Here is a 24,543-nt window from a genome sequence, read left to right as displayed (position 1 = left end):
TTTCCATTTGTGTCGTCTTCCAGGTTTGTCAACCTGCTGAGGTCACTGCTAACATCCTGCTCGGAGTCAGGTTGTTCTTTGGACCCTCAGGTGAGCAGACTTCACGATGGCTCCTGTATGTGGACTCACCATGAAAGGCACATTTTTCTCCTCTGTGTTTTCACTCAGTGTTTTTCCCTCTTACTTTTTGTACCCTGGGTCAAGGCCAAACTCTCAATTTCCTTCGACCCCTATAGTTTTCTTCTTCTCGGCCCATAAAGATAATACATCATATTGAGATATCTCAGTAGGCTCAGCAGGCTGAATGGACTCAACATCTCTTCTTCTTCTACCAAAACCTAATCCTGTTACGTTTAGGACTCCACTTTTCCATGTCTGCCCTCGTTACATCAGGAACGTCCTCTTATGTGCAACTAGTTGATTGCTCTGCTCCACTAACACCAGAGTTCTGATTTCTCAGCCTCTCTATCTGCAGCAGAAGCAGCAGACCCCTCTTCCTCCCCCCCCCCCCCCCCCCCCCCAGTCCCTGAGCTTGGTGCTCCGCTGGGAGACGCTGTCGTTCTCGTCCTGCAGCCGTCTTATCTCATTGTAGAGCTCCATGCTGAGATTCATGAGAAACTTCTTATGTGCGTTTGTCTTAATTTTTCCAACGCGTGTGTTTTTCCATTGTCTGATAATAAATATTATTGTATCTGCACAGCTTTCCACGTAACATCCCACATTTTGTCTTATTATACTGTACTTCGTTTTTTTTTACGTTATGTTATAATAGTTTTTTTAATAGTTTATTATAATAGTTTTATTATTTTGTTCCTTTTCTTACAACATATCTCTGTGTGTCTGCACGCACCATACACATCAAAGCAAACCCCTGTAAACCTGCTCAGTAATAAACCTGGTTCTGGTTTTTGATAACCTCTTGTGAACTTAAAGACAAATTCATAAAAACATAATAAAAACAACACACTTAAAATATATAAAACACAACATGATTTACAGATTGAAAGCAGTTCTGAAAAGGTGCGTTCTGATTTGTGATTTGAACATGTTGAGGTTGGTGCAGTCACAGAAGTGTTTGGGGAGGACAATAATAATTTGTCGTTAATTTCTTTAAAAAATATATATGTTAACATAGCAACAATAATAATATAAACACTTTCAAACAAAAAATAAAACAAATGCAAATTGAATGAAACATGTTTTTTTATTAAGTAAAAAAACATCATGGTAAAAAACAAAACTAAGTAGCATTATATTTTGAAAATAAAGTGACCAAATAAATGAAAGAGGTGGTACTGTTCGTAGATGGAGTGATTTGCTCGGGGCTGTTATGCACACAGTTCTGTTTATCTCTCTTGCCTATCCTGGGTTGACCCGCAATCCTTTAGCATGGCACACAAACAGGCGCTGACAGACGGAGCCCCCCCACACACGAGATGAAATTGTGTCTACAGATCTCTGAATCCCTCCTCCAGCCCAACACCAATAAGAAGCGGGTCCGCTGCCTACCCTCAACTCCCCCCACCCCCTCACTTCCTCCTCGCTCTGCTCGCGCCTCGGTGGTCCCTCGGTGCCGGAGTCAGCATCACAGCCCGGACCCGCTCACCGACACAGGAACATGTTGCTTCACAAACTGGTACGGTAGGAGTTCATGTCTTTCCCTTTTTAACTGCAGGTCACTCCTGAGAGGAGACATCTCTGTGCGTAAATCCGTGCGCTTTTACGCATTTCACCGTGTGTTCTGGTAGTTTTTCATTGTGATCAAAGAGCATGTTCCCGGTTTCTTAACTCTTTCGGAATACACACTATTTACTTCGTGCTATTTAGCATTTACAGAACCATTCTAGATCCGTTAACCGACTGAAGGTGATTGTCATGTAGCCGCAGGAGGTCCATATTCACTTTGAACTAAACACGGCAGCGGTGTTGACAGGTCATCGTGAAATGCAGCCAGCAGGAGCTGTGTTAGACCACATCCAATAAAAGAAGAGCTTTATAATTCAGTCTCCATTTTTAGGTTTTAATGCTTCACAAACTTTCACATTTGTATGAGGTTTATTTTGGAGCCGACTGTGTTCTCTTTGAGTCATATGTTCTTCAACAGACACAGCATTATGAAATAATCACACCAAATGAAAGTCAAACCGAACCAATTCCGTTACTTATTATTAATATCCAGAAATAGCTCGCAGGCCTTTTAGAAGAATTCAAACGTTTTATTCTAACTACAAACGTCCCGAGATATATAGACAGCGTATTGTTGAGGTACATTGTGCATGATGCTGTTGATGTGGTATTAGATGTGATGGTGGCACCCATCAGGAGCACAGGAAGCTCTATGGAGAATAGTACTGGTGCCTCTCTAATAAATCATATTCCATTTACTTGTATATAGACTCTTCTTGCACTATTTCTATTTTATTTCTATTTACTTGCACTATTTTATCTGTTTTATTTGTCTATAACCTATATATATGTTGCACTGTTGGAGGAGCCTGTGACCTACGTTTTTCATTGATATATCTATACACTGTAGCTAATGTACAAATGACAATAAAGCCTTGAATCTTATTAAAAATACTCAAAGTCGTGTTGTAAAAGCTGTTCACTATGAGCAGGACTTCACTGAAGACGCTCACCTAATGTTTAGAATCAGAATCAGACTTTATTTGTCCCAAAGAGGGGACATTTGTTAGAGCAAAAGTGCAGATAGAGACACAAAATAAAACACTATTAGATAAAGGGCATGCACATCATATTAAAAAAATAAAAGTTATTACAATTTACAAAGTACACATTCGGGTAGAAAGCAGCAGCAGCAGTTTGTATCAAATAAATGAAGTGTACCATAGGATGTGGTGTGGTAGAGCTAGATAACAGAGGTAGCCTACAATACTGCACATAGTTACAGATCCCTGTTCCAGTATTACAATTGTCAAACTAAGGAGGCAGCAGTAGTAATAAGAATGTTAAACTACGTACATATTGCACATCAGTGTTATTGGACAACAGTTTACGTATGTTTTATAAAGTAGGAGTTATCACAAGTTATATCCCATCATTAAGGGACGGAGTGGCGCAGTGGGCTGTGCGTTGCTCATCAGACGGTGGCGTTGGGGAACTCTAGTACGAAACCCGCCCCCGCCGCCACTGCGTCAGGCCGTTGTGTCCTTGGGCAAGACACTTCACCCGAATTTGCTCCTGTGGGTACTGTCCACAGTACATGACCGTTACATGTATGTATGATATGTGTGTAATGTGTACTTGTAAAGCGCCTTGATGACTTCGAGGTGTGAAGATGGGCGGAGTGGCGCAGTGGGCTGTGCGTTGATCATCAGATCAAGGGGCGTTGTGAAACACCAGTTCCAAACCCGCCGCCGCTGCGTCTGTAAAGCCGTTATGTCTTTGGGCAAGACACATGAATTTGCTTCTGTGGGTATTGTGCACAGTACATGACCGTTAGGCTACATGTGTGTAATGTGTATTTGTAAAGCGCTTTGAGCATAAGCGCTATAATAAATGTAAGGAGTTATTATTAATATTATTATCATCTCTATCTTTAGGATTCATCGACCCACACATCCACAATGTGTGTGAAGAAAAACTGCTAATCAGTGAGATCTTGTGTTGTTCCTCTGTGCTCTGCCTCTGCAGCCGCTCTAATGTCTGTGTGTGTGTGTGTGTGTGTGTGTGTGTGTGTGTGTGTGTGTGTGTGTGTGTGTGTGTGTGTGTGTGTGTGTGTGTGTGTGTGTGTGTGTCTCTCTCTCAGTGTGTGTGGATCCTGTCCGTTCTCGGTGGCTCCCCCCTGGGTTCTGGATTTGTGTACGACCGGCCCAAACGTTCAGGAGAGGACGGGACGTCAGCCAGGACTGAGCGTGAGTACGCTGCCATGCAGAGGTGGGAAGTATCTAGCCTAAGTACATTTAGTATGAAGTACTGTACTTAAGTAAAATGTTGAGATACACTTATACTTCAGTATTTCCATTTTTGCTACTTTGTACTTCTACCCCACTACAATTATTTAATAGCCTACCTTTAGTTACTTTACAGATGATGTGAAATATAATCAAGTCTTAAATCAGACTTTAGTTCCACCTGGAGAACCTGGAGTTTTTAGATGTACAGCAGAGAAAAGCTTTCCTGTCATGTGTTTAAGCTGTGGGGGGGGGGGGGGGGGGGGGGGTGAACTCAACACTGACTGTAACAGTGTTATCATCGCAGAGCTCTGGAGAGGTTCAAGAAGAAGCAGTCTGAATCAGAGCCGTCCCTCCCTACAGGCCGACAGACTGCGTGGGGCCTCACCTCGCGGAGGGGGCCTCATCATGCGGAGGGGGCCTCATCTTGCGGAGGGAGCCTCAACTGAGCCGAGAATGCGGCGCACCTATGCGCTTATGCGGCGCAATTAGTGTGGCGCGGCACGGTTTCGCCGCTGCGAGGCTCCACTAGCAACCCCGTCCGTCCGCCCGTCGACGCTCCCGAAACAGAGGGCCTCATCATATAACTTTGCGTGGAGATATACATTTTCAACATATAACTTTTCAAGTTGGCCAGGGACGGCCGTGGTCTGAATAATAACCAGAAGTTTGTGCAGACATCTTTTCTCTGTCTCGCAAATCCTTTGGGGCTGCAACTAGAGATTATTGTCATCATGTAGGCCTATACTCAACTTCAATTTATTTCCTTGATTTGTCAATCAATCATTGCATTAGTTTCTAAAACTCCTTACAATGACTTGTTTTGTCCTCCAGTCAGTCCAAACTCAGAGACATCCAGGCTGTCCCATCAGACAGATTTGAAGTCATGTCTTTAGGTTCTGACTTTTGTTTGGACAGAATGAGCGGTCTGAAGCCGACCTCCATAGAATTAGGATGGAAATGTTCTACAATTGTCTGACTATGTATGTGCCAAAGAATGAACTGAAACAAACCATCTATGAAATTCGCAGCCCGACGTCTCCAACGTGTTCTCTGCTATCAGATGTAGGACAACAATGCGAGTGTCTTCAGCTAAAGTGAAAGCTTCTCAGAACTCTGTGTAAAGCTGAGGGAAAGTCACACACTCTCATTTATTTGCCAGAGTGGCTCAGCACAGGGATGTGAAGTGTGTTTTGGACCAGCTCTGATGTATCTTGGCCAAGTGTGTGTAGGACTTGCCTAAAGCTGCGCTCCAAGTTCCAGACACACGCAGAAAACAACCTCTGAGTTTGTTTTCCAACGCAGAGTCAATCTTGCTCCCTGTCTGAGCTTCAAGTGCAATCAGTCGCCCCAGCGCCAGCTGCAGAGACACATGTCCACCTGGCTGTCTCTGAATGAGAGCTGAGCAGCAGCTCCTCAGGAATGTCTCCTGCTCCGTTTATTTGCTGGATTTTTGATATGGAGTGTCTGCCAGTGCATATGAAATTAGGGAATAGATGGTGGTAGTGGCGGGGGGGGGGGGGGGGGGGGGGTGTTACAACGGATCACTGTGACCCTGTGAGGCTGTGATTGGGCAGCCGGTGTGTTTTTTTGAGGAGAGAGAGTGTGTTTGTGTTGCTCTACCTTGGGTCAACAGTGAGAGAGCGTTAAGGCTCAGCCTCGGTGGCAGGAGACTAGAGACGTCTGCTCCACTGTGCCATGGATTGTCATGGCAACCGGCGGCGGCTGCAGACCATATCGTTATATTTGGCTGCTGAATATTTTGCATTTTTGAACACACTTTACACGATCATTCAAACACACGCCACAACTCTACTTTGGCATACTGTTCTTGCCTTCATCTGAATCTGTTTACTTTTACATTTCATTTCTATAATTAGTCATAAAACTTCTCTCTATTTTTATAGTATAAAATAAAATAACAAGAGATTTTTCAATAACATAGTTAACTCAAATTGCTTTGATCCTTCAGTGTCAGGCTGGACTCACAGAGCCATGCATAATGTTAAATAAATAATAATAAATTAACTGGCTTTTCCCAGAGCTTTCAATATCATACTTCATGTTTTTTTCTTGACTTTATTTTGCCCTCAGACTTGCTAAGAATGACATCAGAATCATAAATATATATATATACGTGTTTGAGAAAGCAGTCCACAGTGCCAGCATCACTTTCCTTTTGACTTTGATTAGAGTTGTGATTATTCCTAAAAAATCCTAATTCTGAAAACAATGCAATCAGTTGAAATATATAGACAGACAAACAGAGAGACAGACAGACAGATGGATAGATAGATAGATAGATAGATTGGTAGATAGATAGATAGATAGATAGATAGATAGATAGATAGATAGATAGATAGATAGATAGATAGATGAATAGATGTGTGGTTCATATTCCATTATACTTTTAGAATTAGCTCTGGGCCAATTACCAAAATGCCCTAATACAACCCTGCATTAGGGCATTTGGTTCAGTGAGTGACTTCCCCCCAAAAAACATTATTATCCGCCAGTGCAAATCAATGGGAAAAAGTCAACGCCTGGCACACTTCCTGGAGTCTTGGGTCCATTAGTCTGAGACAGAAGACAGTGTTGACCTTTGACCTGCAGTCCGCACTCTCCCAGCTGACAGGGGACTGGTGCTGCTTCACTCTGACTCACTGCTGCGCCAACTGGGCAGGATAAATCATTCACAGTGTAACACCTCAGCTCCTTCACACATAATCCATATGCACATGCACAAGCCCTTTCACACACACACACACACACACACACACACACACACACACACACACACACACACACACACACACACACACACACACACACACACACACACACACACACACACACACACACACACACACACACACACACACACACACACACACACACACACACACACACACAAAAACATTCGTATGTCCACACAGGAACTCACAAACTCCCTTTGGCATCCTCAGGTTTTCTCTGCGTCTGAGGTTGTTTTTTCAAAGGTGAGTGAACAAGGAGCATGTTGTTAGAATTGTAGCAATAAGTGGAGTGTGTCTCACACTCAGATCTCCAGGATGTCTTCAGTTTAGCCGGGGTTCAGACTGTGGGTCGGGTTCCGCCGTCCTGTGGGACCTATTGGAAAGAGAGCATTATTGTGAGCTCAAATTACACAGCTTGGTCCCTGGAGAACATTTAAACTGTTGAGTTTGGCACATTGCTAATAGTTCTTTGTGACTGTATGCAAAGTGAATTGTTGATTTGAAATGTTTTTGTTTGCCAACCACGTCTGTTGTTTTTGACATGGTGGTACGTTGAAATGATTTGACTGCAGGTCAGTCCAGGTCAATACATTTAGTCGACTTTAATGACACTTTTTGGATAGCATACTGTACAGTATTGTGTTATTGGTCCCACAATGTCCTCCCAGTTCCTGCTCATGTTTCTGAACTGTGGAAGGTGTTGAGTTTAATGACGTTGACATTTGTAGGCACCACTGGTGGCCAAACCAACTTCAGTCATTCAAAGTCACGGTCAAATTGTTTTATGCTATCATAGTTACATTACAACACATTGATGGGGTTTCATTTTGAGAGGGAATATATTTTTTCTGCTCAATGGGATCACAGCAGCTTCTCCTTTTATTAGTAATACTAGCACAAACTGAAATAAGAAATAAATAAAGCAAAATTAGTATCATAATAATAGTATCACATTTGTATACATCACTGTATGTTAGAATATACATGTTATATAATGACATGTGATGTGTACATTTGAAGTAAAACATCTTCTGATTGTCAAAAGGAAAGGTGAACGGTGTCGCCAAAAAGTATTTCAATAGAATATCAATACACTTAGAATCAGCTCCATTACACTGCTACAGGAGAGCTCATATGACCATGACAAGTAAAAAAACATTTAAAATGATCCATCACACATCATACAAATGGCAGATTTACCATCTCATTTGAAATCATACCCCCAGCAACACTGGCACTTGTTTATGATAAAGATGTTTTAACATTGCAAGAGTTGGCTGGTTAGCTCAAACCGCATTTTACTGTTAAAATCAATATACTGCTGAGTCACCAGATATTTATAACATTGAACATGAACAAGAAACTGAGGGATTTTTATTGTTTAATATTTTTGACATTTGATTTTGGATGATGCAGCGAATCATTGATGTTCAAACAGTTTTCAGCAGTGTTTCAGCAGTGTTCTGATAACGCTGAGCGCGTTTCTCTGCAGCTCGCTCAGCTCCTCAGTACGTGGCGTCCTCCGGCTCCTGCAGGAACAGGTGCTTCGAGCTGCTGGAGCTGGACCCCCCCAGCTGCCGCTGTGACAACCTGTGTAAGACCTACAACAGCTGCTGCTGGGACTTTGACCAGCTGTGCCTCCGGACAGGTACTCTCTGCTCTTTCCTTTTTTACTTCTGTGTAGCTTTGACTTAAGAGTTATGACTGAAACTGACCTGCATATTTGAGGTCTAATACATCTTTAGTCATAATCCACTTTGCAGTTCTCATTCATAACACTCCGTTCGATGTCTCACTATGGGATGCGCCTCAACGCGTATGCACCAGAAGCATCAATCTCATTACGCCAATCCTGATTGGCTGGTGATCTTGACGCCAACGTCAGGGAATCCACCAACCCTATAAGTAGCTTGCGCCACGACGCAGGCGTCATTCAAACAACTCTTCTCGCTTCGGAGCACATCTCGAGAAAGATCAGTAGCTAGCTAGCTTAACGGTCCACAGACTGATTTACGAAGCTAACCTTCGGTCGACGGACGCTCGCCAGCTACTTTTGCTTCGCACGGGAATTCCCTTTATTAACACTCCAGTTAATATCAGAATCTACCCTGCCGTTTTTTTCCAACGGATAACGGTAAGGTTTTTGGATTTTTCCCGCAAACGGTAACACGCCTGTTGCTCGTTTGTCCCTTCTACGCCGCACCAAGGCTAGCTAGGATGGACTCTTCCCTCCCTCACACCAGAGGAGACGGAGTGTTGGAGGCTCGGCTCTGCGGCTGCGGGCTAAAGATATCGAGTACTGACTCACACCAGGTCTGCTCGTCTTGCCTCGGGCTGCAACATGCCCAGGAGGCTATCGACACCCCCGGCGCGTGCGGGCATTGTTCCCGCTTTACTGCCAAAAGCCGCCGCCGACGGCTAGCACGCCAAGCTAGCATGCCGGTCCGAGACCTCCTCATGCCTGTAAACTCGCCGGCCGGCGAGCAGGGCATGGTGGCGACCGCCACGGGTGCCGGGTCCCGCGCTGTGTCAAGCTGGGACTCGGTGGCGGCGGCAGCCGCGGGAAGGGGGCCCCGTGCTGTGTCAAGCTGGGGCTCCCAACTGGACCTCACCATGGTCTCACCCGCGGAGGATGTCCTGGAGCTGGACTATGAGGAGGAGGAAGGAGAATACGCCCCGGAGTTTCTTCTTTCCGACTCAGACGAGGGCGAAGATGACATCTTCGTCTCGTCTGCCCAGGCTGCCAAGCCTGGGGCCATGTCCGCCTCCCCGGGCGAAGGCGAGCCACCGCTCCCCCGCCTCAGCATGGACCTGCAGGCCGTGTGCCAACGCGCTGCATCCAAGCTGGACATCCCCTGGCCTGAAGCGGCCAGAGAGCCCTCCAGGTCTAGATACGAGGGAAAGAACTTGCCCCAAGCCGCGAGGCTGACCAGGCAACTTCTCCCCGTATTTCCAGAGCTGCTGGACGAGGTGTCGGTCTCCTGGAGAGACCGCCCCTTCAGCAGCAAGGCCCCAATCCAGGGAGCCTCCTCTCTGGACTGTGAGGGCATGGAGAAGCTCGGGTTACTCCGCATGCCTCCTATGGAGCCGCTTGTGGCAGCCCACCTCCAACTGCGGTTGTCGGCGGCCCCGAGCAGGAACCCCACACTGCCGACAAAGGCGGACCGGTTCCAGTCCGCAATGACTGAACGGGCCTACAAAGCGGCTGCTTTGTCCGTCAGGGCGCTGAATGTCTCCTCCATGCTAACCGCGTACCAAGCGGAGCTGTGTGCGGACATGACGGTGAAACCTGAACCGGCCGTGTGGGAGGAGATCATGGCGATCACAGACATTTGCCTCCGCGTACAGCGCTGTGCAGTCCAGGCCACAGGCAAATCGCTAGGGATGATGGTGGTGCAGGAGAGAGCCAGATGGCTGAACCTGACAAACCTCCCCGACCGGGAAAAGGAGGACGTGTTGGACATGCCAATCGTCCCTGAGGGCATATTCGGCTCCGCTCTTGCCTCCATGCAACAACGGTGTGAGGCCAAGAAGAAGGAGGATGAAGCTCTCCAGCTTTGCCTCCCTCGGAAAGCCCAGCCGCCGCCCCCAACGGTCCTGCGACGGACCTTCTCCCAGGCTACCCCGCACTCGGCCCTGTTCAAGGTCCCGAGATGGCAGAAGCCACAGCCCGCCCCCGGTCTCCCACCGAGAAGCGAGGCGCGGACGAATTGGCCAAGAAAGTCCCCGGTCCCGGCAGCAGCCACACAGGCGCCGCCGACCCAGACTTTCAGTCACCAGGCGAGGAAGAAGAAGAGGGCAGCCTGACAGCCTTCCCTCCCCCCCTCGGGGAAAGGGCTGGAGGTTTCCTGTTCTCTTTCAGCCCTGGATCGTGTTCCGCACGTATCCAGCACCCATGTGTTTCCGGGGGACAACCACGCTCACGCCTTCCCGCCGCCTCGGGTGATGACTGCACATCATCCTCCAGTTCGCGCCATGAGGGAAGCAGACTTCACAACACTGACAACAGTTCCTGCCAGTCGTTCAAGTCACACAAACACACACAAGGGTCTAAAAATAAAATGTTTGCCACTGTTGCTTCCAGGCTTAAAGCCAAGGGCACAGTCGAAAATATTAAAAAGACAAATAATAATGTCAATAAACAGTCAGGTGACTGCCCCGCTTCTGAGAGTGGCTATGAACGCCTCTCTCGGAATGCGGACGGTGGCCGGGTCTGTGAACGCACCATCACCGCGCGCATGCGCAGTGTCGACCGAGGTTGTCACCCTAGAGCGCCACCGTGTTCAGACACTAGAGGGCGCCATAACACAACCAATGCGGTCACAGGGTGCAGACAACAGAGATATGGTGACATCCCCGCTCGCTCTGAGGAGCGAAAGGTGGAAAATGCTCACATGCTCTGCTTGGGTTTTCAAGACGATATCACGGGGCTACAGACTCCAATTCGCTGTCACCCCCCCTCGCTTCTCGGGCATTGTGCAGTCACATGCCCGGGGAGTGTCGGCTCACATTCTAGAGCAGGAGATTCTCTCGCTACTAGAAAAGAAAGCCATATCCATCGTACCCTCCAAACGGAGTCAGAGCGGCTTCTATTCCAAATATTTCCTCGTTCCCAAACGGGGAGGGAATGGAATTCGCCCCATCCTAGATTTAAGGGCTCTGAACGGGTATCTCAGAAAATACAAATTCCGGATGCTCACTCACACATCCCTGCTGCGTCTCGTGCGTCAGGACGATTGGTTCACATCAATCGACCTGAAAGACGCGTATTTTCACATCCCAGTATATTATCCACACAGGAAATATCTGAGGTTCGCTTTTCAGGGTGTCTGTTACGAGTACAGAGTGCTTCCCTTCGGTCTGTCTCTCAGCCCACGGGTGTTTGTACGATGTACGGAAGCAGCGATAGCCCCGTTAAGACAACAGGGTATTCGCCTGGCAACCTATTTAGACGACTGGCTCCTTCTGGCACAGTCGGAGCAGGAGGCTATTATGCAGACGAATATCCTCATGAAACACCTGCTCGACCTGGGTTTTGTAATAAACACAGAAAAGAGCATGTTGTCCCCAGCTCAGTCGGTGCTCTTCCTGGGCTTACGCCTGAGCTCGGTGCCCTTCACAGCCCGCCTGTCAGCGGAGAGAGTGAGAGCCTTCAGGGCTTGCCTCGCTCGTTTCCAGCCACGCAAATATGTTCTCTTCAGATCGTGTCTGCGGTTACTGGGGCTCATGGCGTCAGCCATCCTAGTAGTACGTCTGGGCCGCTTACACATGAGGGAATTTCAGCGCTGGGTAGCTGCCCTCAGACTAAACCCCGCGCGTCATGGCGCGCGGAGAGTGATGGTCACTGTGCACTGCGTAACGGCGCTACGCCACTGGCTGCACCCGACTTTCCTGGTGCGAGGCGTGCCTATGGGTGCTGTCTTATCGCGGAAGGTGGTCACCACGGACGCATGTCTGACGGGCTGGGGGGGCATATACGAAGGTCGACCTGTGAGGGGTCTCTGGAGCAGAGACCTCCAACGGTCACACATAAATTATCTGGAGCTCTTAGCGGTGTTTCTCACCCTAAGACGCTTTCTGCCTTTTCTCAGGGGACATCATGTCCTCGTGAGGACAGACAACACGACCACAATATCGTATATAAACCGCCAAGGGGGTTTGCGTTCTCTACAGTTACACATGCTGGCACGCAAACTGATCTTATGGAGCTGCGGACGTCTCCTCTCTCCGAGAGCGACACACGTACCGGGAGTGATGAACCTCGGTGCAGATCTGCTGTCCAGAGGTGCACCACTATACGCAGACTGGACTCTACATCCAACGATTGTGAGTCAGCTGTGGGTGCGTTACGGCCGGGCCGCGGTAGATCTGTTCGCATCAAAAGAAAATGCTCAATGTCAGCTGTTCTTTTCAATGCGCGATCTAAATGCACCGTTAGGCGTGGACGCGCTCGCGCACGTTTGGCCCCCGGCCCTTCTGTACGCGTTCCCACCCCTGGCTCTAATACCTCCAACTCTGGCCAGAGTGAGAGAACAACGCCACACACTGATCCTGATAGCTCCACACTGGCCTGCAATGTACTGGCTGGCGGAGATATATCAGCTGCTGTGCGGACAGCCGTGGCAGCTCCCGCTACGCAGGGACATACTATCTCAGGCGGGGGGGATGATTTTTCACCCACACCCAGAGCGCCTGGCGCTATGGGCCTGGCCCGTGAGTGGTATAACCTGAGTACAGTTGGGCTCCCTCAGGAAGTGATAAACACTATTCAGAGTGCAAGGGCTTCCTCCACCAGGTCTCTCTATGACTGTAAGTGGAGGGTGTTTGAGGAGTGGTGTCTTCAAAAGAAACACATCTCTTTTCAATGCCCTGTCGGTGTGATTCTATCATTTCTACAGGATCTGATTGATAAACACAGAGCTTTCTCCAGGATCAAAGTGTACCTGGCTGCTATTGCCGCATGCCATGTGGGCTTTGGGGGAAAGACGGCTAACCAACATCCCTTGGTCTGCCGTTTTATGAAAGGGGCTCGCCGGCTCCTCCCCGTTTCCAGGTCATTGGTGCCCCTGTGGGACTTGACAGTGGTTTTAGATGGGCTCGCTCGAGCTCCATTTGAACCCCTGGAAGACGCTGACATGAAGCACCTGTCACTGAAGACAGTGTTGTTACTGGCTCTGGCATCTGCCAAACGAGTCAGTGATATTCACGCGCTCTCTGTGCATCCTTCGTGTACTCAGTTTGCCCCGGGGCAAACGAGAGTATTGCTGAAGCCCAACCCGGCCTTTGTGCCTAAGGTGGTTGGCTCATGCACTCCCATTGACCTTGAGGCATTTCCTTCACCGCTAGGTTCCTCTGGGGAACAGCGGCCGAATTTGCTTTGCCCGGTTCGTGCTTTGCGCACTTATATGGACAGGTCGAAAGAGTTTTGGTGCAATGACCAACTCTTTGTATCTTGGGCTAACCCTCATAAGGGCAAGCCCGTTACCAGGCAACGGCTCTCCCACTGGATTGTGGAGGCGATTGCTCTGGCTTATACGAGCCAGGGTTTGCAGGCACCAACGGGCCTGCGCGCTCATTCTACTCGTGGATTGGCTACATCCTGGGCTTTGTTCAAGGGTGTTTCCATTCAAGACATTTGTGCAGCAGCGAGCTGGTCCTCGCCGCTCACTTTTGTCCGCTTTTACAGGCTAGATGTTTCTGCTCCAAGTGTGGCCCGCGCAGTGCTGGGCCCCGTATTGGGACAGGGTTCTACCTGTTAAGTTCTGTTTTTGTGTTGGTGATTTTCGAGATAAGCATGTCTGGCAATGCGGGAGTCTCAATATCCCATAGTGAGACATCGAACGGAGTGTTATGAATGAGAACTATAGGTTACTTACGTAACCCCAGTTCTCAGAGTAACATGAAGTGAGATGTCTCACCTGACGGCCCTTCTTGCTGAGGCGAAGCGAGAAGAGGTGCTTATTTTGAATGACGCCTGCGTCGTGGCGCAAGCTACTTATAGGGTTGGTGGATTCCCTGACGTTGGCGTCAAGATCACCAGCCAATCAGGATTGGCGTAATGAGATTGATGCTTCTGGTGCATACGCGTTGAGGCGCATCCCATAGTGAGACATCTCACTTCATGTTACTCTGAGAACTGGGGTTACGTAAGTAACCTATAGTTTGTTGGCATACTTTTGAGACATGTATCCCTATATATTCTATTAAGACAGAGCGTAATAATGTTCAATGAAGGAATGTTTGTTCTAATCAGTTTGAATTTGAAATCTCCAGGGCTCTCTTACATATTGGTGAGTTTAAATCTAATGTGAACCATTTTAAGATCAGATCAAGTATCAGAGCAAATAAATCACATTTGAGGTGTGATCTTGAGCCCGATTGTCCAGATGTACAATTCAGTTTGAACAGGTTTCTTAGCTGTGATGTGAGGAATAGTTTGTTTCTTATTCTCCGTGTTTATGGGCAGCTTTCCCTCTGCCCTCCACGTCAGTGTAGGTGGTCTGATTTGAAGTTCTCTCCTTCAGCCTGGTGGTCTATGGCTTACCACAGCCTTGCCACTGTAATCCTGCCTGGGTCTGAACCTGATGATATACTCGGGTTCTCTTTGAGCTACAACTGTCATCTGCTGTTCTCATCTGGAGGATTTGGCCAGAAAACATGCAATATTGTCAATGTTAATCCAAAACTGCTGAGTGTTCATCTGTATGAACGCAACCACACCACTGCTAAATTAATATATCATCTTTCATTTCTCTGCGCTGGTGGTTCCAGCAGTGATGTATGAGATGAATTGTGTATATATCAAAGTTTTTGGAGCTACTGTTGAAATTCCCTGCTGATTATTCTGTAAACATCTATGTCCCGGTACACAGAGGGGGGTTATGAGTGCAGTAAAGATCGATGTGGGGAGACTTGGAATGAGCATCACGCCTGCCACTGCTCTGAGGACTGCCTGGCCCGAGGAGACTGTTGTACTAACTACAGGACGCTGTGCAAAGGTCTGCCACTGTCCTGAACATTCAAGTACATTCAAGTGCATGGTATCCTTAGAAAATACATTCAAGAGTTTTTTGATGTTATAATTCGTCAATATGGAGCAAGTTTTGGAAAGTACTGAGTAAATTAGTATCACATAGACATTATGAAACGGACAAGTCAAATCAAGCAATCTGATTGGTTCTTAGCCGTGATATAATGAGCGTATATCACGGGTAGAATTGTAGTTACTTTTCACAAGTCATGTATTCCTCCACATATGATAAAAAAGTAGTGTGTGTAGATCGCATAGCATTTAAAAAAAAAAAGAAGGGTCCTCACCTCCTCATCTGAAGCTATGATGCGCTAATGCGGTGGAATTAGTGTATGCACGCCACAGTTTATCCACCGCTGCGAGGTTTCCGGCGCTTGTTGTCCACTAGCATCCCCCCCCCTGCTCGCGACACAGATTGGGCAGGGGCGACCTTGTAGGTAGATCATGTGGACTTGGTCATATTAAAAGTAGCTCCCAAGCTCAAAAAGTGTGGGCACCCCTGGCCTAGAACAACTTCCACCTATACAAGTAACCACGTAAGCCATGCCACTGATGCTGGACAGTTTTTCAGTGGGTGCACAATAACCATTAACATACACATTAATGTAAATAAATAGCCAAATAATGGATCAACGCTCTCTGTCTAATATATTCGCTAGCTGTTAGTGTTGTTGCATAGCAACCACCTCGCACTATGTTTCGTGCAGAAGGCAACGGAGGGACTATTTTATTTTGAACATCATTATTTAATAATAAAAACTATTTAAATTAGAGTGTGTGTTTTTCTTTCATATTGCCACACTTGATAACCGTTTAACTTTTATAAAAGTAATAGCTCACTTCAGGCCGTGATATATGGTCTTTATATCACAGCTAAGGGGCCGAACCAAACCCTTAGCTGTGATATAATGACCAGCCTAAGTATATTATCATATCAACACGTGTTGATGTAAATTGTAATATGTCAGTGTGAGATATTGAAGTGCAGTAAAAGTAAAACATTTCCCTCTGAAATGTAGTGGAATAGAAGTACAATGGAAATATTCAAGTAAAGTACAAGTATCCCAAAATTATACTTAAGTAGCCTACATTACTTGAGTATGTACTTTACAGTCATATGTTAGATTCCATAAGTGTACCTTTAGCTAACCTCTATCTATCTAGCTGGGAATACTTTAGAGAAACTTGCCTGTTGGATTTCTCCTTGAGAACGTATAACCTGTTTTACCAAACCGCATGTGCATTATTATTACAAAGACTTCAAACAGGGAAAAGAGATCAGCGCTGATCTCAAAAATACATTTGACCAAGGATTTCAGTAGAATTCAGACAGATTTGTGCTGGACTACTCTCTGTGTCTCTTCAGTCAGGCTGCTTGGACACAAAGAAAGAAAGACATATTTTAAACATTTAGGGAGCTGTGTGTTCTACACTTATGTAAGTTAGGGTATAGGTGATTCTGAGTAGAGATTCTGCTGCTTTTTGAATAAGTCTTATTAAAAAAATGTCCTTTCCTTTTCTATAATACAAAAACAATGTATTAGCAAGCCATTCAGTAGCTTGTGATGTTGTATCATCATTTTTTCTCTCTCTGTTCTTCCTGTTCTTCCAGGAGACTCCTCGTGGCTGCAGGACGACTGTGAGGAGATCAAGACACCTGAATGTCCTGCTGGGTATGTTCACATCATCTGTGTTAATATAAAAACAGTTTCATATTCGATTTGCTGGGTAATCTACACTGACCAAGTTTGATTTTACACATTATCATTTTTGTTCTTCCTCTGGTATATGTGTGTGCAGGTTTGTGCGGCCGCCGCTCATCATGCTGTCTGTGGACGGATTTAGAGCTTCTTTTGTGAAGAGAGGAAACACTGTCATACCCAACATCGAGAAACTGAGTAAGACCTGCATGGGACTATGAGAAAAGATGTGTAGGTTTTGTTGATGTGATGATTTATGTAGCGAGGATCATAGAAAAGCTATAACTGATAGGTCGTGTTATAGTCACGAAATTAATCTATTGATTCATTGACACGATTTCACCCATGTTTTGCACCAAATAATAACAAATTAGAAGGAAAAAAAAAAGATTAAAAAAATACAGATTTCAGTATTCTGAGGCTCTGAGCCCCATTTCTTTTCCTCGCGGATTGCAAAACAACTCAGACATTATACTATTCAAAATAAAAGGGTTAGGGTTAGGCTTAAGGTAAGATATTGAGTAAGAAAATGTTTTTATGAACCACACTGCTTCTGGTATTCCAAGACCCGACCGGACAAAAAGACGTGGTGCAGGCACGAAACATAGGCTACTACCAATAGAAATACATTGCTTTTAAAATCGTTCTGTGTGACGCGAAAATCCTGTTGGCGAACACGAATCAATAGATTAAATAAATGTTGTGACTATAATTTCGTTATTATAATATAATATGGGTTGCTCAATGCTAAGGTAAGGCTTTCCTTTTCAGGAACATGTGGAACCCATGCTCCATACATGAGGCCTGTTTACCCATCGAAGACCTTCCCCAACCTCTACTCTCTGGCTACTGTAAGTGTTGCCATCAATAAGTCAGTTTCCAGTTGTTAACCTCAGCTGTATCATCAAATGTTCTGCTAACACTAGCATCCAGCTCAAAGTACAGTTGAGGCTAACTAATTGTAGCTGTAGCTGAATTAGCTAGCATGTTTCACTGAGTATGCTGTAAGTATGATGTAATGTTGACATTTTAGTAATGCTTTTTTATGGCAAGCATCTGATAGCTGTAATATCTAATAGGGCCTACTAGTAGGTTATAATAAGAAAGTGCTAATATTCTAACATGCTAACATGCTAACATTCACATAAGGTCCAAAGTAACTGTAGCTAAACATAGGCTAATTAATGCTGTACAGTTCACCAACATCCAAACAGAAGTTGAGTATATGAGAATGTAGTGCATGAGTATATGAGAATGTAGTGCATGGACAGTCCATTACTGAAGCATTGTAACAGGAACATTGAAAAGAAGACCAGTGAAGTACAGTTATTACAGTATATTGGCCTAATCCTAAAATCAGTTTAAATGGGTTTCAGGGTCTCTACCCAGAGTCTCATGGTATCATTGGTAACTCCATGCATGACCCTGTGTTTGATGCCACCTTCACCCTGAGGAGCCGAGAGAAACTCAACCATCGCTGGTGGGGAGGACAGCCAGTGAGTACCCCCTCTCCTCCTCTCTTATCCTCTTCTCTGCTCTCCTCTCCTCTCTCTCTGTGTCCAGTGATTGTGAGCCTGAGTGGTGGTGGTGAAGGTGGAGTTTTTAAGGATTTTCGGGTCCCTGCTAAACGGGTTCACCAGCTGATTGTTTTTACCCCTATGTGTATGGTCAGTTAAGATTTGTTGACTGTTTACTGAGTAATGAGCAATTTTTTTTTGCCACCTCAGTCTATGTGGCAATTGTTGAGGAAATTGAAGCCAGCATTAAAAACATGGAACAGGGCTTACAGAGACTCTAAACCATCTGCTGGTCAACAGCTGCAGAAGGAGAGTTGAGCTCTTCCTGCAAAAGAAAATGAAATAGGTCTTCCTCCAAATAAAAAAAGAGACGCCAGATGTCTTTCTTCTTAAACCTGGAGAGATGGCACAGTCCCCCCAGTCTGGGCAAGATGAGGACCCATGCAATGGATTTCAAAACTGACCTCTTAGGAGCAAACCAATCCTCAGCTCAGCCCAGGAGACAAAGCTGCTCTCAACTGCCAGCTTACAGGCGCAGAAAACCAGATGGCATTGGGACTGGCACCAGGGATCGAGGCTGGTTGGAAATATCTAAAGTGCTGCTGGGGAGAGCTGGGAGGTTGGCTTACCACACGCTGCTTTCCCTTAGCACCAGAGGATGTGGATCTTACTGCCTGACACTTTTACACTTCAGTACTGCTGGCATTGCAGATTTTTTAGATCTCCTGTGCCACCAACAACATCCAGGACGTGTGATTATTTAAGGAACCCTCGTTTTCAATCCCCTAACAAGGACTAGAACATTATAGTGTGCAAGCTGCAGGCCACTCTCAGAGAGGGAAAAAGGCATTCTGCCAACTCTGCCTGAAGGTACTGAACCTCAGCTCTTAAGCGAGGGGAAAGTAGTCTGGATGCTCAAAACCTAAAAGGGGACCGCATAGCTCCTGTGGGGTTTTACACTGGGCAATAGTTGCATAGATACAGAGCACACCTTGATCTGAAGCTGGGGAGGGGTGTAACTGTTCAAAAGCTGGGGCCGTGGAACATTTTTGTCGACTGTCCTAACTTTCAACTCTATTTTAGCTTTTAAAAAAGTGGTTTCTGGGTCTTTAATTTAGTCAAGTACAAATATCAGGATGTGCAAATTGAAAAAAACTGTGAAATTGGCTGACTGAGGTTTGGATTTGGTCCACCAACGTTGACATTACATTTGTCTGGTACTAGTAAAGGGGCTTTTCCACATGATTTGATTTGTTGTTTCACAAATTGGACAAACTGAATAGAATATAGCATCAGTATTTACCTGTGTTTTTCAAAATGCTCTATGGACACCAAGTTCATGGATGGATGGAAATTAGCCTCTAGCTATAATCTGGCATCTCTTCTCTTTTTGAGACAAATGTCATTTTATACATGGTCATTTTTAAATAAAGACATAGTAGTAATAATAATAGATATAATAACAGTTATTGTGAGATTTAGTACTCCATATACTCCCACCGAGAGATATCCTTCTCGGTGTACTGTAGCTACTCCAGCATGACCTTGGTTTTCCTGTGGTCTCCTTCTAACAGAGCGATACAAAATGACACTGTTCTGTTTTTCTCACAGATCTGGATCACCGCGCTCAAACAGGGAGTGAAGGCTGCCACCTTCTTCTGGCCTGTGTGAGTATTCAGTCGCACATTTTCTTTCTGAATACACTTCCCACACTTGGATGTCCAAAAAGACAATCTTCCACAAAGTGACAGTAAACCTCTTCCTTTTTTCCATTAGTTTTCTACTACTATTTAATCTTATTTCTACTTAGTACATATCACGGATTGGTGGATACTCTGCAATGACTGTTTTTGCTTTTCTGGAAAAGTTGTCTTTGGCATATTTATATTTGTTCAAATGAGTCAGGCATTGTAAACAGGACTTACAGGGAGTCAGATGTTGATGTTTTTTTTATACTGAATGCACTGTTTGTTGAAATGTAAATAATTAAATTGTAATGTATTAGTATTGGATGCTTTCCAACCATGAGTCATTTCTGCCAAATCTATTATTTTGATATTGTAATTGTAAAAAAAACGAATAATGGAGGGATTGATCATTCTGGCATCATTCATTTGATTATCATTGAAAGATATATTTAAAATGATCATGGTGTGATTCTTAAAGACAATCTGTTCCTTACAAAGATATTTGATCAAGTCTGTAGAATATGATGTGTAGTCCTGATGAGGTTCCACCTGAGCTCATGTGGTATTGTTCTCATTTCCCCAAACACCAAACTAAAAACAAAGAAGGTTGGGTGTAAAGTGCTGTTAAGGCCCCTGCAGATGCATTATGTTTAATTGATAATTCATCAGTGTTAATCATTTGGTGGTGTAAGTTTTTCAGAGGAAGTGATCAGAACATGCCTGTTCATGTTCCTGCTGCGCTAACCCTACAGCCTGTGAACACAACACAGCCCACATTAATCAGCACAGAGCAGGCTTTGATGGAGCAGGGGGGGCACATCTCAGCTGAGGCCTGTTTTTACAGCAATTTGAGCAAACGGGTCTGTTTACACTATGCACGACTCCTGTGAACCAGGGTCATAGACTTGCCACTCTATGGAAGCAGTGTGGTTTACTGCTCTCCTTACACTGGGCACTGACAGAGGAGGGAGAAGAAAGGGAGGAGAGGAGAAGGAGACGGTGCAGAGGACAGAGGGGGAGAGACAGGAAGCCTTTTAACAACACAGTACAGGGTTACAGTGCCACAGTGGGACAGCATGGTGATGGGAGCTGGGAGGTTTGCTAAATGGTTGGCTGACTGGTGGAAGGTCTTTGCTGGGTTCAGCTTTCTGGGTGGTCCCCCTAACCCCAGGGAGAGCAGAGATAGAAGCAGGGGTGTAAAGTAACTTAGTACATTTACTCAAGTAGCACACTTGAGTACAATTTTGAGAGACTAGTAATTTACTTGAGTTTTTAAATGTTTTGCTACTTTGTACTTCTATCCCACTACAATTCAGAGGTTAAGATAAGATAAGATATTATAGACCTTTAATGATCCCTGTAGAGAAATGCGGGTGTCGTAGCAGCAACAGAATAAGAAAGAAACAAAGATAGTACACATAGGAAGAACAAGAATAAAAATCGATTAATACATAAAACAGATAAAATGACAATAACTCTGAATTATAAACAGGTGAATCTATATACAGATATGTATAAAGGTTAAATATACATGTAAATGTGCTGGTAGCAGTGCGACAAAAGTCTTGTATACATACAGTGCAAATATTATATTAATGTTCAGTCCAGGTTCTTTTTGATTAATCGTGTACTTCTACTCCACTACAGTTCAGAGCTAAATGGTGTACTTTCACTCCCCTACATGTATTTCATACCTTTAGTTACTTTACAGATCTGGATGAATGATTTGAAAAGTGTTAAATCAGACTTTAGTTCCACCTGGAGTAAATTCACAAGTTACCCTGCAGTATACAAAGTCATTCAAACTAGCTGCACCTTTACCAGCTTTGAGAACACTTTAATGATCAATCATTATAAAACATATCATACATATTATTCTGAAATGGACCAATCTGCACAATAGGCGCTTTCACACCAAGTACTTTGCCATACTTAGTTCCCAGTACTTAGTTCATCGGAACTCTTTAGTTCCCGGAACTAAACAGCAGATCGCGTTCACACCATGGTTCACACCATGGTTCACACCATGGTTCACATCGGAATAAGTCCCTGAGGGAAGATTATGCAAATGAAGCCGCTGACGTCGCTTCTTCTTCTTCTGCTTTGGGTTTACTGGCAGGCCGCATACAACTTCACGGCGTATACTGCCACCCGAAGTCCCCGGCCGGAGGTCCCCGGAGTTGGGGACTGGCTTCAGTAGAAGCTGCTGGGACTCCCAGCAGCTTCTACTGAAGCCTTCAGAGTAAATCGCCAGAACGCTGACACCTCCTCATCTCCACCGCTCCCATGTTTTTTTTTGTGTTGCCATAAGTTATTCTCTCTCTGTTGGTGCGCGGGGCTAATGCTAATAATGCTAATGCCAGCAAATACAACGGCGGCTTCACAAAACCTTTATGGTTTTACGGGGTGTGGTTTGCAATTCGCTCAGCCAATCAGAAATTGGAACTTTTTTCTCCCCAGGAAAGTACCACCTCTCTAGCAGGCACTAAAAAAGGGGGAAACGTTTTCGTGAACTAAGTTCTCTTTTTGGTCTGAACGCAAAATCCAAGGAACTATCGGAACTAAACGGGAAAAGTACGGGGAAAAGTAGTCCGGTGTGAAAGCGCCTAATTGACTACTTTTACTTTTGGCACTTTAAGTATATTTTGATGCTAATACTTTTGTACTTTTACTTGAGTAACATTTTGAATACAATATTTCTACACTTTAGTATTTCTACTTCTGAGGTAGAAGATCTGAGTACTTCTTCCACCTCTGGATAGAAGTGAATAAGGAAAGTAGAGTTTTTCAAACAGACAATGGGGGGAGTGTGTGAACATGGAGAGAAGAGGATCAACAAGGAGGGAGAGCTTCTGTCAGTCCTCCTTAGTACTCCATGCTGCCCCCCCTCCCCCTCCACCCTACTGCCTCATGCATCAAGCCCCACTCAGGGCCTGCATCCTGGGCTTGATGTCTGACAGCTGTGGCCTGTGTGACAGCCAGCTGCTGGGTTGGTGGCCTCGTCACCACACAGCGAGCATTTGACTTTGAGACACTTTAAACAGTGAGAGGGTTCTAATCTACAACCCCAGCTTAATGAAGCTCTTTGTGAGGAGAAGGAACAGTTTGATGTTAATGATGGATAAAGACAGCACCACAGTCTACTGCTCTAACTCTGTCTGTGGCTTGTTTGTCACTTGCCGCTATGGATTTCTTCAAATGTTAACCATGTGACCCTTCCCTGTGTGTCTTTATGCTCCAGGTCCATCCCGTTGGAGAGGCGGATTCTGACCATGCTACAGTGGCTCCACCTCCCTGAAGGCGAGAGGTGAAATCCTTTCTCACGTTTGTCTGTCTCACACTCTAGTTTCCATTGTAGCCACACTAAAGTAAGAGTATGAGCAAACAATTTCACTATATCCCATCAGCTGTTTCACATCCTGTAATGAAATCAAGTATCACAACTGGATGTTCAGAAAGGAAATTTACATTTGCGAGTGAGTGTGTTTCTGTCAGAAACATGGACCTTTGCTCCATGTCGTCCCCTCTCACTCCCCATTTCAATATAATGAATACAAAAAGCAAATTCATCTTATGAGATCAGAAGTATTAGCAGCAAGCTACTTAAAGTATCAAACTAAAATAAATTGTTCTGCAGTGAATAATTATTACTGAGACATCAGTCTGTGCATTGCATTTATTGTTGTATCAAATGTAGATTTTAACCGTTTTAACATCTTACAGTCAGCAACTCAAAAAAACATTTATTTTAAACAAATGTGTATATATTTTTTTAATTATTCTCTTTTATGTAAAATATTGGATGAGTTGAAGTCTTTAAGCTTTAGACTGTGATTTAAATGGGGAAAGCTCTCTCAACTCAGAGACGTCTGAAATGGATCATATCATTCTTTGTTAAATTTAATGTAAAATCTGAATAAATAATTAGTAAACATTACTGTCAAGTTCATGTTTAAAGTACTATCAAATAACAATAATCAGGTAAGGTCGTTCAGTGCAGTACTTGAGTAAATGGACTAGGTTTCCACCACTTCAAAACACCGTGAAGCAGCTGTTTCCGAAAAGCATTTAATGTTGATAAGTGTAGCTCAACTCTTTTCCAATGTGATGTGATGTTGTTCCAGCCCCTACGTGTACGCCATGCACTCTGAACAGCCGGACACATACGGACACAAAGTGGGGCCCATGAGCGCCGAGGTGAGCACCTGTGTGCGTGTGGACTGGAATGTGTGTTTTTACATGGAAAGCACATAAAGATACTCACACACCCATATAGTTTCTCTCTCTGTGTGCATCGTGTGGCATCACATCACACACACTCACTTCCTGTGTTTCAGCTGAACAGCCCTCTGAGACTGATTGACAGGATTGTTGGCCAACTGATGGACGGACTGAAACAGATGAAATTGCACCGCTGTGTCAACATCATCCTGGTGGG

The 24,543-nt window shown here is 45.0% G+C and overlaps 1 protein-coding gene across 3 annotated transcripts in view; it reads left to right on the top strand.

Annotated features, from left to right (window-relative positions):
- Positions 1 to 1,508: 1,508 nt before the first annotated feature.
- enpp2 (ectonucleotide pyrophosphatase/phosphodiesterase 2) overlaps positions 1,509 to 24,543 on the top strand; it is a 64,659-nt gene continuing 41,624 nt past the window's right edge. For all 3 annotated transcript variants that reach the window (XM_079694005.1, XM_079694004.1, XM_079694003.1), the window contains exons 1-12: positions 1,509 to 1,636; positions 3,770 to 3,875; positions 8,163 to 8,318; positions 15,043 to 15,168; positions 16,813 to 16,873; positions 17,001 to 17,098; positions 17,672 to 17,751; positions 18,277 to 18,396; positions 20,029 to 20,084; positions 23,347 to 23,412; positions 24,230 to 24,302; positions 24,443 to 24,543. The exon at positions 24,443 to 24,543 is cut by the window's right edge and continues 8 nt beyond it. In XM_079694005.1, coding sequence (XP_079550131.1) covers positions 1,619 to 1,636; positions 3,770 to 3,875; positions 8,163 to 8,318; positions 15,043 to 15,168; positions 16,813 to 16,873; positions 17,001 to 17,098; positions 17,672 to 17,751; positions 18,277 to 18,396; positions 20,029 to 20,084; positions 23,347 to 23,412; positions 24,230 to 24,302; positions 24,443 to 24,543 — 1,061 coding nt within the window. In that variant the 5' untranslated portion in view covers positions 1,509 to 1,618. The remainder of the gene's footprint in view (positions 1,637 to 3,769; positions 3,876 to 8,162; positions 8,319 to 15,042; positions 15,169 to 16,812; positions 16,874 to 17,000; positions 17,099 to 17,671; positions 17,752 to 18,276; positions 18,397 to 20,028; positions 20,085 to 23,346; positions 23,413 to 24,229; positions 24,303 to 24,442) is intronic.

This window comes from Notothenia rossii (genome assembly GCF_949606895.1).
Source record: "Notothenia rossii genome assembly, chromosome: 7".
Lineage (NCBI taxonomy): Eukaryota > Metazoa > Chordata > Actinopteri > Perciformes > Nototheniidae > Notothenia > Notothenia rossii.
Note: the sequence above shows the minus strand (reverse complement) of the source record. Positions and strands in the feature narration are given on the sequence as shown.